Raw genomic sequence first — 13,309 nt, forward strand, 5'->3', positions numbered from 1 at the left:
TACATATTATGTAAATTTATTGACATTATTTAAAAGAGCAACTATGGAGTTTCTTGCCGATTCTTCTCCATAGATACTGCTTTCCGAATCGGTGGTAAATGTTAAAATACTATGTAATGACGATTCGAAAGTGCTACTAAATAGTAGTCTAATTGAATAAATGAATGATTGAATTGAGTTGAGTTGAATGGCACCAGTGTATTTTTTATGTACAATTATTGTTATTAAACATAGTACCTGGATCAAGGTACAGCATTGCCTATGTATCTAAATAAATAAATACCAATTTATTTATTTGTGATAACTGATAATATTGAAACTAATAAATCATTAAAAATGAAAAACACATAGATTTTCAACTTGTTTATTGAAACAAAATCTTAAACTATGACCTAATTAATAATTCTAGAACATTCTGATCATAATCCTGCAACCGCACACATCTGGGGCTCTCAATCTTTTCGTCTGTCCGTCCCACGAGCCAGAACGTCTCCATAATCCCTTTACCCTGAAAATTAACCATTAATAATTAAGAAAGAGCTTGTGTGCCGAGCGCACGTGACAGAAGTGAAACTTCTTTAGTAAAATTCAAAGATACGAAAATCGTCACCTTACTTCATGACGTGAAGGTATCGTCATGACGCGACCTTGAAATTCTATGCTCAACGTGCCTAAAGAAGTTTCACTTCAAAAAATACGATTAAACTCATGAAATTATTCTATTGTCACCGATCCTTGATAAGTGTACAAAGTTTGAATTAAATCTGTCCGTTTAAAGTGGGTCATTATCGAGTCTAAGGCCGGTTGTTGAGCTTCACCGACCATCAGTGCGTACGTCAGTCGCGCTTGTCATATGTATGGAAAAACGTGTGCGTATGGTCGGTCTAGCTATGAACGGATTTATGAATTTCCATACATATGACAAGAGCGACTGACGTACGTACTGATGGTCGGTGAAGCTCTGCAACCGGCCTAAAGGAGTCGGTTACATACAAACATATAAGCTTCTAAAAGCTTGTTAAAAACGAACGTTTTCCAATGAACCTCACCAATGATATTAACCTATACAAAAGCAAAAAATTAAGACCAGAAAACACAAAAACTGCTCTATCCATTTTTAAAATGCTTTACCATTTGAAAGCTATATCTCTACTGAGTATTATAGACTTTTTTATATATTGGGTCAATCCAGATAGAGCCGGGTAAAACTAAAATTATATAAAAGGCCTCTGCAAGTTGAACTATTTATTTAAAAATTTTGTATTTTTGTAGAAACGTCACGTTAGTAAAATAACGAAGATGATAAACATACCTGAATATCAACAAGACCTCGGGACTCTACAATATAATTTCCTATCGCATCTAATGCTTCTTTGGTCGTTGGTGAAATGTGTATTTTCATGGCTGTAAAAAAGAAAATAAAAACTTTAAGCTTAAAAAGTGTAAAACTTCCTATCAATGTTTATAACGATGTACATTTTTTAATTAAAAAATAATTACTGGCAATTTTAGAATTGTTTTTTTATGCTCCTAACCAATTCCCGAGTATAGGTAAAGTAAGTAAAGTAGAATTGTAAGAAAAGCTTTACTACAAGCGCTGTATATGTTTTTATTCAAACGTTGTAAGAGCTTCAATACAAACGCTCTATATATTTTTATTCAAACGTTGTCAGAGCTTTCATAAAAACGCTATATAGGTTTTTTTGTCAAACATTGTAAGTAGAGCTTGTTTAAATCACCCTCTCCCGTGCTCTCCATGCGGCTGGCCGTGTTGATAGCGTCGCCGAACAGACAGTAGCGCGGCATGGTGGTGCCCACCACGCCGGCGACACACGGGCCCGTGTTGACGCCGGCCCGTAGCGCTATTGTGTGTGAGTCACCCTCTCCCGTGCTCTCCATGCGGCTGGCCGTGTTGATAGCGTCGCCGAACAGACAGTAGCGCGGCATGGTGGTGCCCACCACGCCGGCGACACACGGGCCCGTGTTGACGCCGGCCCGTAGCGCTATTGTGTGTGAGTCACCCTCTCCCGTGCTCTCCATGCGGCTGGCCGTGTTGATAGCGTCGCCGAACAGACAGTAGCGCGGCATGGTGGTGCCCACCACGCCGGCGACACACGGGCCCGTGTTGACGCCGGCCCGTAGCGCTATTGTGTGTGACTCACCCTCTCCCGTGCTCTCCATGCGGCTGGCCGTGTTGATAGCGTCGCCGAACAGACAGTAGCGCGGCATGGTGGTGCCCACCACGCCGGCGACACACGGGCCCGTGTTGACGCCGGCCCGTATGCGCAGGAACTCGTCGGGCCGGTGCGGCACGCGCGCGCCCTCCAGACTGCGCATGAGCGACAGCGACATGTCCGCTATTTCGGACGCGTGCAGGTTACCTTGAACGTTATCTTATGTTTACATATTTATTTTGAAAACTTTATCGTGCTGCAATTATGAACAAAAGGTAAAACAAAAACATATCTTATAATTAGGTACATACAACACAGAAGGCGGCCTTGTCACTTACAAACTACAATGTACGTATATTGTGTCGCCCTTCTGATCTCATATCCTTCTTATATTCTATTCATATCCTTCTCATTTGTACCAAATGTCCAGTTTATAACCAACTTATATTAAACTTTATGTCCTTCTAATATTCTTTTAGTGTCTGAATAATTTGCCACAAATTCCTAATTAATATCCTATTAATATTAAGATTCTATTCATATCCTACTAATATTAGGATATTGAGGATGTCAGAATGTATTGACAAAAACAACAATACGAAGCTGTAGGATAATTGACACGAAGATAAGAAGTGTGGGTTAGAACAAATTATGAAAGTAGTATGTATATTCAAACTATGTTGGGTTGTTGTAGTCACAGAACAGTGTTGTAGTGATATACATACACAGATATAAAAAAATGTGTGCGTGTACTAGTGTACACACGTAAGAAGTGAAACTTCTTTATGACCTTATTTTTCAAAAAATAATTTACTATACATATATGCAACTTTACAGAAATACGTCGAATCACGCGTGGTAGGGATAAGAAAAAGATGGCGCGTAACGGAAAAATGTCACAAGTGACGAAAAAATGTTACACTAATTTTTTTTCCAACCCCGATAAAGAAGTTTCACTTCAAAAATAAGTACCTACAGAGTCAATTTCTTAACGTCATTTTGTATATAAATATCGTGATAAATTAATTTGACTCAAAACAACTTTGCTGTAAACAACCCAAAGCAATACAAATTTGACATTGATTATATACCTAAACAAAACAAGGCAACATGAATTTGAACAACATAATATGTCATAAATGAATATCATTAACCATAAATGGGCAATGTTATTTTATTAAATAACACACGACGGTGGGTATGGGATGACGTTGGTACAGTGTCGTAATTAATAAGATACAGGAGGATACGAGGAAAGAAATGAGCTCGTGGTCAAACCAGTAAAACTGGTAAAAAGATGGTAGGAATTTATTTCAATTATGTATAACTAACTAGCTTTCCACCCGCGGCTTTGCCCGCGTTTTCGAAGAAAAACCCGCATAGTTCCCGTCCCCGTGGGATTTCCGGGATAAAACCTATCCTATGTGTTAATCCAAGTTACCCTCTATATGCGTGCTTAATTTCATTGTAATCCGTTCAGTAGTATTTGCGTGAAAGAGTAACAAACACACACATACACATCTTCACAAACTTTCGCATTTATAATATTAGTAGGATAGTAGGACAAGCGTGGTGTGGTGGTTTCAGGGAAAAATCAAGAATTTCTATTGCACATATTCTGATGTGTAACCTATATTATTGTTAAGTTTCACCCAAAACTCTACAGTTGCTTTTTCGTGAAAGAGTAACAAACATACTTATTTATTTATTTAAATTAAATACACACAACAGGTCACGATCTTGCCGGACCCATAGGCGACATATCAATTTCGGGAGCAGATCGCAACCCAACAAAATGTGTACAATTACTACTATAATGAGATACAGCTTACAGTTATTTAAAGCGTGTTACAATAAAATCATAATTAAAAATTCAATAATTAAATATTAGATATAAAAGAAAGACAATTAAAATAATGCTTTCTTATACAATAATAACAAAATTACAAAATTAGACAACTAGGACATCATTTCACTATTTGACAAACATGTTCTTTAAATATGTTTATTCGATGATCAAATATACCTACATACATACATCTATCTAAAAAAAACAAACAAAAAACTCGTCACAAACTTTCGCACTGTGTAATAATATGCAATTTGCACAATTATTTTAATAGTAGATAAGTATCTAGTAAATAATAATCTAACATAATGTGATCTAGATATTACGCTACAATTCATTATTATTGTACCTATTCCTAAAATTTTAAAAACCATATAATATGCAATTCTATGAATAAATAATATTATGAAAGAGAGTTTTCATTTCACATTATTGCAATGTCATCCGTGTTAAAAAAATAATAAATTACCTATTGACAACAATTATTAGGAAAAACCTGTACGTCACGAGTCATCGTCCTCTTTCATAGACCATTGTTAAAAAAACCAAATGTGAGTAATTAATTTCATGGTGAAATGGAGGAAATGGACTTTGAAATGTGAATATGCTGTTTTTAACAAATTCCCAACTTAAATTATTTGTGGTAACGGTTTGAACATAAATGGGCATAAGTACACATTCACTGTCATTCTAAGAACAAATTACAATCCTTACTTAATATTATAAACAAGAAAAACACTTTCATCTTCTTGTTTTTCTTCTTTCTCAACGCAACGGAGTGATTATATTGTACTAGTGCCGCCCCGCGTTTTCATCCGCGTGGCTCCGCTCCTGTTGGTCTTAGCGTGATTAGCCTAATCGAACGCGCTAATCTCAGGAACTATTGATCCGAATTGAAAAATTCTTTCGGTGTTAGACAACCCATTTATTGAGGAAGTCTATAGGCTATATATCATCACGCTTTGACTAACTGAAGCGGAACCACGCGGGAGAAAACGCGGGGCACAGCAAGTTTAATATAATATATTCAGAACTCGTTTAATCAATAATCACATATCCAGTATTGCGAACACTAGATGAATTAAAAAAAAATCATATATGTACATGTAATTTAATCCAACTTCTTGTATTACTTCAAACGCCAATATCATTATTTTAGTTCTCGATAACTAATTTAAATTTACATATTATAAGTTATTTGTTCATCTGTGTCTGAATCTAAAAATGTCTCTAATAAATTTCTGATAGGCAATAGTGCTGCAATAACGAAGCCTTACATTGCGGTTATACATGGTAAAGATTTTTGCACAGCAACAATTTGGTATATTACGACGTCACTAAGAAAACGTCATGAGGTTGGAATATGTCATACCAACTCTTTTCCTTGAGGAAGGTTGAAATTGTACGTCTTTGACCTAGTGAAGTAGGTATGAAGGGTCAAAGTTCAATGTGTTACAACATCGTCGTAGTTCAATAAACTCACACAAGCAGAACTTTGCATAGAATACAAAAAACCCAATACAAAATACTTAAGTCAAATTTTTTTGCAATGCGTTATATGCCTCTTTGTCGTTGTCCTTAAACTGGACTAACAGAGCCGATAAAATCCATTCTATTTTGTCTACATGGATTGTTTTATGATTTATTAAAACTAATTTATAATCAATATATAGGTATTCTAGGCAATTGTAATCTTACAAACATCTATAAAATTTACTGTGTATGGAGATATTTTTGCTTATTTTTAACTGGGCTGGACACCACAGGCTATAAAGTTTTTCAATTTCGAATCCTAGTGTAAAATACTTAGTTTAACTAAGTACTTAGTAGTAGTATATAATTATACGAACTAACCGATTTGTATTTTTAAGTAAATTTTAATAAGAATTCAAAATGCCTAAAAAGGAAACACGGCCCTGTACAAAAATCTAAATATAGAGCACAAAATTGTTGTTATTAGTAAATTCAAGGAAAACAACGAAACAATCCGACACGACCGTTTTCGACATTCCTACACGTGATTTTAATAAACGTTAGACTTTGTATATATAATTAATATTCTTAGTATTCCAAATGGATGGTATCCGCAAATAATTACTCGAATTAGACCTAAAAATATTGTTACTATACATAAAATATTTTTTTTTGTATTCGGCACAATAAACGTCATTTCTTGTAAGTGCTTGATATAGCAATCTGTTTATTTATAAGAAGGCATTGGGGTAAATATTATAAGTTGATATAATCCTATCTCTTGTACTAGCTAAGTTTGTAATTTACTCTGTGTTTGTTAAATCTTTATTTCTTAGTCACAAATCACAAAAATGATATTATGTGGATTGATAAGTAATTATTTTTGTGATAAAAATTTAGTTCTGTGTGTTTTAATTTTAATAATAGGTACTTTTATTGTTTATTTTTCTTGATTTTTAAAATAATTTTTATTTGTAAAGTTAAGTAAATCTGCTTACCGTTTCGTTGAGGAAGCCCTGACACAACCATATATGCATCTCCTATTGTCTCCACTTTATATACATTGTACTGCATTATTTTGTCATCAAACATTCTGAAATAGAGAATAATAGGTATTGGTTTTTTTCCACAATTTTAGAAAACCAATAACGTGTCAATTATTTACTTTAATATCTTTAACACAGAAATATAAAAATAAGCGAGTCGATAAATTTTTTTAAGGAATAGAAAAACAATCACGAGGCGGGATTCGAACCCGCGTCTTCTGCCTTACCGGGGCGAACCAATTCATAGCTAGCTATGAGGCATCTCGCACATCATTTCGCACGTCATTCATCTCATCTAGTTAACATATAGACAAGAATATAGTGACAAATAGCTACAATAGACCAACAGCTAAACACAACATGCACAAAGAGCCAATAAATCTCAAATCACTTGTACAGCATCTTGAGCATATTGATGACTTCCATGGGCGTGCTATTCGCGGCTATGTTCGTAAAGCCGACAATATCACTAAATTATATGTATACAGGGTTACTTGTAAAACACCAGCAACCTCGCAGGACAAGATAGCTAACATCATAAGTAACAACATATTTTGTTCTACGACTTTTGATAATTTGTTAGATTTTATTTTCATACAAAATAAATATTTATTTAATTTTCCGTTTGAATATTATAAACTCTACGCGCATCCCAAACATTACGTAAACAAGAAGCGAACGAGAGGGGGAAGGGGGCGTCGCGTCGTCCTTTCGTTTAATGAATAGAACATAGACTTACAAATGTTTGGTGACTACAATAAAAGCTTAAAAAAACATTTAAAAATCATTTATTGCGTTATGCCAATAGTCGTAGAACAAATTTTGTTACTTATGATGTTAGCTATCTTGTCCTGCGAGGCTGGTGTTTTACAAGTAACCCTTGACAGCATGGTAACACAGAACATTAACAAACAGCTACTAAAACTCAACTCACTTGTACAGCATGTTGAGCATATTGATGAATTCCATGGGGGTGCTATTCGCGGCTATATTCATAAAGCCGACAATATCACTAAAGTATAATAGACCATCTAAACACAACATGCACAAAGAGCCAATAAATTATAAAACTCATCTCACTTGTACAGCATGTTGAGCATATTGATGACTTCCATGGGTGTGCTATTGGCTGCTATGTTCGTAAATCCCACAATATCACTGAAGTATATAGTGACAGCGTCGAACGCCTCCGCGGGCACGGTGCGCTGCGCGCGGAGCCGCCGCAGCACGGGGAGGGGGAGCATGCGGGAGAGGAGCAAGTCGCTCTTTTGTTTTTCGGCTACGAGCTTTTGGGTACTTATTTCTATTGATTCTGTGAATTTCTGGAACAAGAGTATTAATATGAACGTCAAATATTCAAGCAAATCTTTATAATAAAAAAATGAATCCCAAAATGTGTTGGTAAGCGCATAACTTGAGAACGGCTGAACCGATTTCGATAATTATTTTTTTATTATATTCCTTGAAGTACGAGGATGGTTCTTATGTAGAGAAAACGTAAACATGTACCACGGGCGAAGCCGGGGTGGACCGCTAGTATATAGATAATAATATATTGATAACATTGGAAATAATTAATAATAGGTAATATCACGGGGAGGGGGAGCATGCGAGAGAGAGCATCTTTTCTGCTACTAGCTTTTGGGTACTTATTTCTATTGATTGTGTGAATTTCTGAAAGCAAAATAGGTTTATTGAATATATTTTTGAAGTGAAACTTCTTTTCGTTGGAAAAAAATTTAGTGTAACATTTTTTCGTACGCGTAACATTTATCCGTTACGCGCCATCTTTTTCTTATCCCTACCACGCGTGATTCGACGTATTTCTGTAAAGTTGCATATAGTAAATATTTTTTTTTTAAAATAAGGTTATAAGTTTCACTTCTTACATGCGTACACTAGTACACGCACACATTTTTTCTAAACGTCTAATTAGAAAAGGCTCTTTAAACACATATGGCCATATTAATAAGTAATAACAGTCCAGATAGTTGTAGCACGCGTAAGGGGATCATGCGAGAGAGGAACAGGTCGATTTTTGCTTCCCTGCTACGAGAGGAGGTATGTACTTATTTCTATTGATTCTGTGAATTTCTGGAAAGGAAACGAGTAAGTTGGTAAGGGTGGTAAGGTTTAATTAACATCAACATTAACTTTTGATATAATTCATATTATATTATAACCCTCGGGGTTCACGCGCGGAGTCGCCCGCGTAATTAAAAAATACGGTAGTTCTATATTATGGAGATTTCTTAGTGAATATAGGTACATACTAAGAAAACTAATAAAATTATTGAACTTAATGAACTCGTACTATAATATAAAAAGAAACTAATAGAAATCTCACCTGTATAGTATTTATAGTATATCTCAACAACAATATTAACAACGGTGAAACAAGAAGAACTAATATAAGAATAACGATCCCAAACACCAGAGTCTGCCTCGCTGACCACACTTCGCGGTTCACTGATGACCTGAAAATGGGAAAAAATAATGTTGAACAGGATGATAAAAATAATACCAGTGAATTTGTAGTGATTATTTTGTTATTTCTGATATTATAAAGCCGTGTATGTATGTTTTTTTATCAACACAAAATGAAACAAACTGAACTTTCTACCTAGATAATTAAATTAAAATCTATGTAATGATGATACAAAAATTTCATGATTTTATAGCAGTGCAAAAGAGCTGTAAGTGTGCCCTCATGAAGTTCTTGTATAATAATAATAATAAGGCGTAAATAAGTAAAATGCAATACATTTAATACGACTACATTTAATCTTTTATTTGATCTTTAATCGTGGACATCATACAACAAATCAAATAACAGAACTCCTCATTATTTACATTCAATTCCCTTAGTTACAGAATGCCTGACTCAACGAGGATTACATTATATTATGTAACAAGTGAAGTTTCCTTACCGTACATAAGTCCACAGATCCAACTGAACAGTCCGGAGACGATCTAAGTGGTTCAACGCCGTCTCTAGATGATACTGCTCTGTGCCCTCTTCGTTAAACTTTAATCCCTCTTGCGATTTATAACTGAAAGTCAATGTGTTTTGTTGTTAGTATTAATTAAAATGGGTATTGTTTGCGAATAACGATAGTATTACGATACAAACTTAACTACGAAATAAAAGAAAAAGCCTGATTACCCGATATAACAATTTATATTAATACTATGCTTATAAAGAACGAGCGCACTTTAAGAAGGAAACTAAAGAAACACTAATGGTAATGAATAAAGAAATACGTATTGTTAAACTTATATTTGTACTCTTAATTCTTATTCTATAGAAATTAGGTATTTGTAAAATGTAGAGTACGCATTTGTAAAATACTTGAAAGTGTAAATTTGACGCAAAGTACAATATAATAAAATTGTTAACAACACTACAAAGTATAATAGTCGTAATTTATGGAGAAAGGACTAAATAAAAGCGCGGGAAACATCTACGCAAAACCAACAACGAAATTGTTGCATCTTAGAGAGTTCTCGAAAAATTTCAAACTTCACAAGCTACAATAATTGTTGAAAAACACTATATAGTGCTTAAAAAGTCTTAAGTTTGTAAGATTTTATTAAAGTAAAAATACACATGCAACAACGTAATAGGTTTTCGAACAGGAAAACTGTTGCAATTTATGTTTGATATTTCCCTCGCAGGTGCGTTAGTGTCTTCCCAGCGAATGACAATTAGTCACATTTTTAATTATCATACATTTATCTGTCTAGATCTTTAGATTAGATGGAATTTCTAGATTCAAAAATGTAAGCCAAAGTTTGATTCCTTTAGTTTTGACTTACACAGAGAAAATTGCACTTGCAGTTAAAGTTAAGTTTACCTTACTATATAATATGTATTTGCATACGATATGAAACTTCTGTGTCATAGGGTAACCAACCTTCCTCGAAACGGATGGCTTGATCGATTTGTATAAAAAATAGTATCTTCGTTAGTTCGGTAAATACGTCGTAAAGTAAAATTCATTTCAGAACATGATTAAAACGTCAAATATAAGAAAATAAAATTTGGTTTGTTTGTGATACATTGATAGCTCATAGATGCATATTAGATACTCATATCAACTTTTGTTATTATTATTACTTCAAAGTCAGTATCATTATTGCACGCCTCATAAGCGAAGCGTTGAGGTGGGTACTACTGTCACTTCGCGCAAAACATCTGATTTTTCAAACTTAAAATGTCTTTATGTATCATACATTGCACTTGTAAGATAATACATACACACACATATTAAGAAAAAACACTATTTTTAACGTTCATGATATTTTTGATGTCATTTTTGTTATTTAAACTAGTTAAAAAACAGTTTAAAAAAGTTCTGTCTTGGACGTCCGTGTGTCTGTATGTGCGGATCCTTTTTCTTGTTAACACGATAGCGACCGAAATACTTTACTAATCGAGTCTTTTTTTTTCTCTTACGCTTGAGTATGCTCAGGAATAGAACCCTTTCATTTTTCAGGGTCTGATTCGATGTGGTTTAATTGTTATTAAATAAACAAAAATAATAATTAATAAATATTTATTAAAAAAAAATTATGAGGCGTGCACTTTTGGATTTTCCAAATTATTTATAAATATAGTCAGTGTCACAAGATATAATTATAGATATAGGTAACATTACATAATACTAAATATCGTTAGTGTAGTGATAGGTCAGGCGCATGGGTATTTCCAAACGGAATTCCTTACTAACTAATAGCCTGCGTATAATTTTATTTTATTATTTTGTAAATTCTTAATCTACTCGTTTATTTGCATATTCTGGGTATATTTTATAATCCGTGTTATTCGTGTACTTTACATCTAACTTACCCTTATTAGTGTCATATTTCGTATTCAATATTTTGAATAACTCAACATTTCGTTTTTCATCTAAATATTAAATCTTTCATCTAAGTTTTAAAATAAATAGCCTATCTATATAATAGCTTTTTAAACCATTTTGTGGTGACACTTTTGTAAGACATGTGTTTAGCACAGGTTTATCTTTTTGTTGTAAGTCTTTTACGCTTCTAAAAGCTTTGTTGTATTTCCAAGTCTATTTAGATATAATGACGTATGTATAATCCAAAAGTATAATTATTCAATAAAATAAAAAATAATCGTAGATATTGAAATATTAACGTGGAATCGAATCTTGAATTTTATTGTTCATCAAATAATAAACAAAAATACAAAGCAACACTATATACTGACCTTAACAACACATCTTCTAACACATCTACGTCCAAATTTTCTAACTTAAGGTACTGTTTCGTAGACTCTAAATATTCCATAGATAATTTCAAATGTAACTGTGTCACAAAGTTCTTTGTTTGAGCATCTACCACAATTGGTTGAAGGAACGCCATTGACAGTTCCTCTCTTGTCTTCAGAATCTCGTAACAGGCTGTTAACTGTCTGGAAATTAAATAATATATGATTAATTATTGAAGAATAAAATTTACATTAATAGAAGAATTAAATAACATATAACTATAAACTATGTGGACATTTCAATGTTTACGTATTGCTTTCTCGTTACAAATTCAACGAATCTGATGGGATGGTAACTAGATAATTGCTTAACCTTCAAACAATTTTATTCATTCAGTAAATAACATAATTTTATGAATACCAAAATATTACACAATATTTATTAAATAGCATTTATTTGTATCCAGAATCGAACCGACACTCTCTAGGACTATAATAATCAAACTGACAATACATAATGCGAACAGATCATCAAAATTATATCCTATTTCATATAAAGCTGACCATTACTATCATGATTGTAATCTCATTTCCGTCGAATGTTCGAGAAGATTCATTAGGATTTAGTTCGATAGTAAATCCCTTGTTAATTAACATGCCATACATTCTGGGTATTTAGTAATACCATGGACTAATAAATATATATTAGTCCATGGTAATACTGTCTCGTTAAACGGGACAGACATGTTTTGAAGATCTTAACTCTATAATATATTATTTTAATATGTATAATGCAAGTTAAACGTTGAAAACTTCGTCTGCCCGGAATATAAGCTGATATAAGATGATGCGGTAAGGGGTTAAAAATAAAACTAACCTAAGATTTGCTGCTAATGTAGCCCTCAAGAATCATGTGGAGCAATTAATAATTTAAATCGTCATCGCTTACAATAAAACTAATCTAAACGAAATAATCAAATAAATCATTGAATAACTTCGTGATCTATAAGGATCCGTACTATTCGTACAATTTTTACAGAAAACAAATAATCTTTAGGAAAATAAGTAAAAAAATCTGTCATATGGAATTCAGCTTAACAATTTGGTAGAAAGATAGCCAAACGATATACGATTAAAATTTTCTATTTCAAAAATGTCTTTCTGAATAAAAATAGAGGAATTTGTAATCAGAATAAAGAATCGCATTCAAAGCTCGTTTACAAACGCCACTGGAGTTTCAAACGTAAGCTCAATTTCACTTTAGGTATTCAATTTAAAAAATTCTCATCTTCCTAATTTTAGGAAATAAAGTTATAATCGAGCATCTATCAAAGTTAACTTTTACATTGATTGGATAAAAATTGTAAAAACTCTCAATGGAATAGAACAATCATTTATACGTTGCATAGTTTTACATTGATTGGATAAAAATTGTAAAAACTCTCAATGGAATAGAACAATCATTTATACGTTGCATAGTTAAATTCATATTTAATGTATTGCAGAATGTTCAGCTTTCGTCATAATAAAT

The 13,309-nt window shown here is 33.3% G+C and overlaps 1 protein-coding gene across 1 annotated transcript in view; it reads right to left on the minus strand.

Annotated features, from left to right (window-relative positions):
• Positions 1-356: 356 nt before the first annotated feature.
• Positions 357-13,309, minus strand: part of LOC149903614 (uncharacterized) — a 98,368-nt gene continuing 85,415 nt past the window's right edge. The window contains exons 8-15 of the mRNA XM_090108400.1: positions 11,779-11,982; positions 9,473-9,595; positions 8,890-9,019; positions 7,623-7,864; positions 6,495-6,589; positions 2,163-2,381; positions 1,313-1,404; positions 357-508 (exon numbers count right to left, since the gene is read on the minus strand). Coding sequence (XP_089964526.1) covers positions 386-508; positions 1,313-1,404; positions 2,163-2,381; positions 6,495-6,589; positions 7,623-7,864; positions 8,890-9,019; positions 9,473-9,595; positions 11,779-11,982 — 1,228 coding nt within the window. The 3' untranslated portion in view covers positions 357-385. The remainder of the gene's footprint in view (positions 509-1,312; positions 1,405-2,162; positions 2,382-6,494; positions 6,590-7,622; positions 7,865-8,889; positions 9,020-9,472; positions 9,596-11,778; positions 11,983-13,309) is intronic.

This window comes from Colias eurytheme, chromosome 13 (assembly GCF_061535395.1).
Source record: "Colias eurytheme isolate Ceu_HAF_F1 chromosome 13, ilColEury1 Martin Lab GWU primary, whole genome shotgun sequence".
Lineage (NCBI taxonomy): Eukaryota > Metazoa > Arthropoda > Insecta > Lepidoptera > Pieridae > Colias > Colias eurytheme.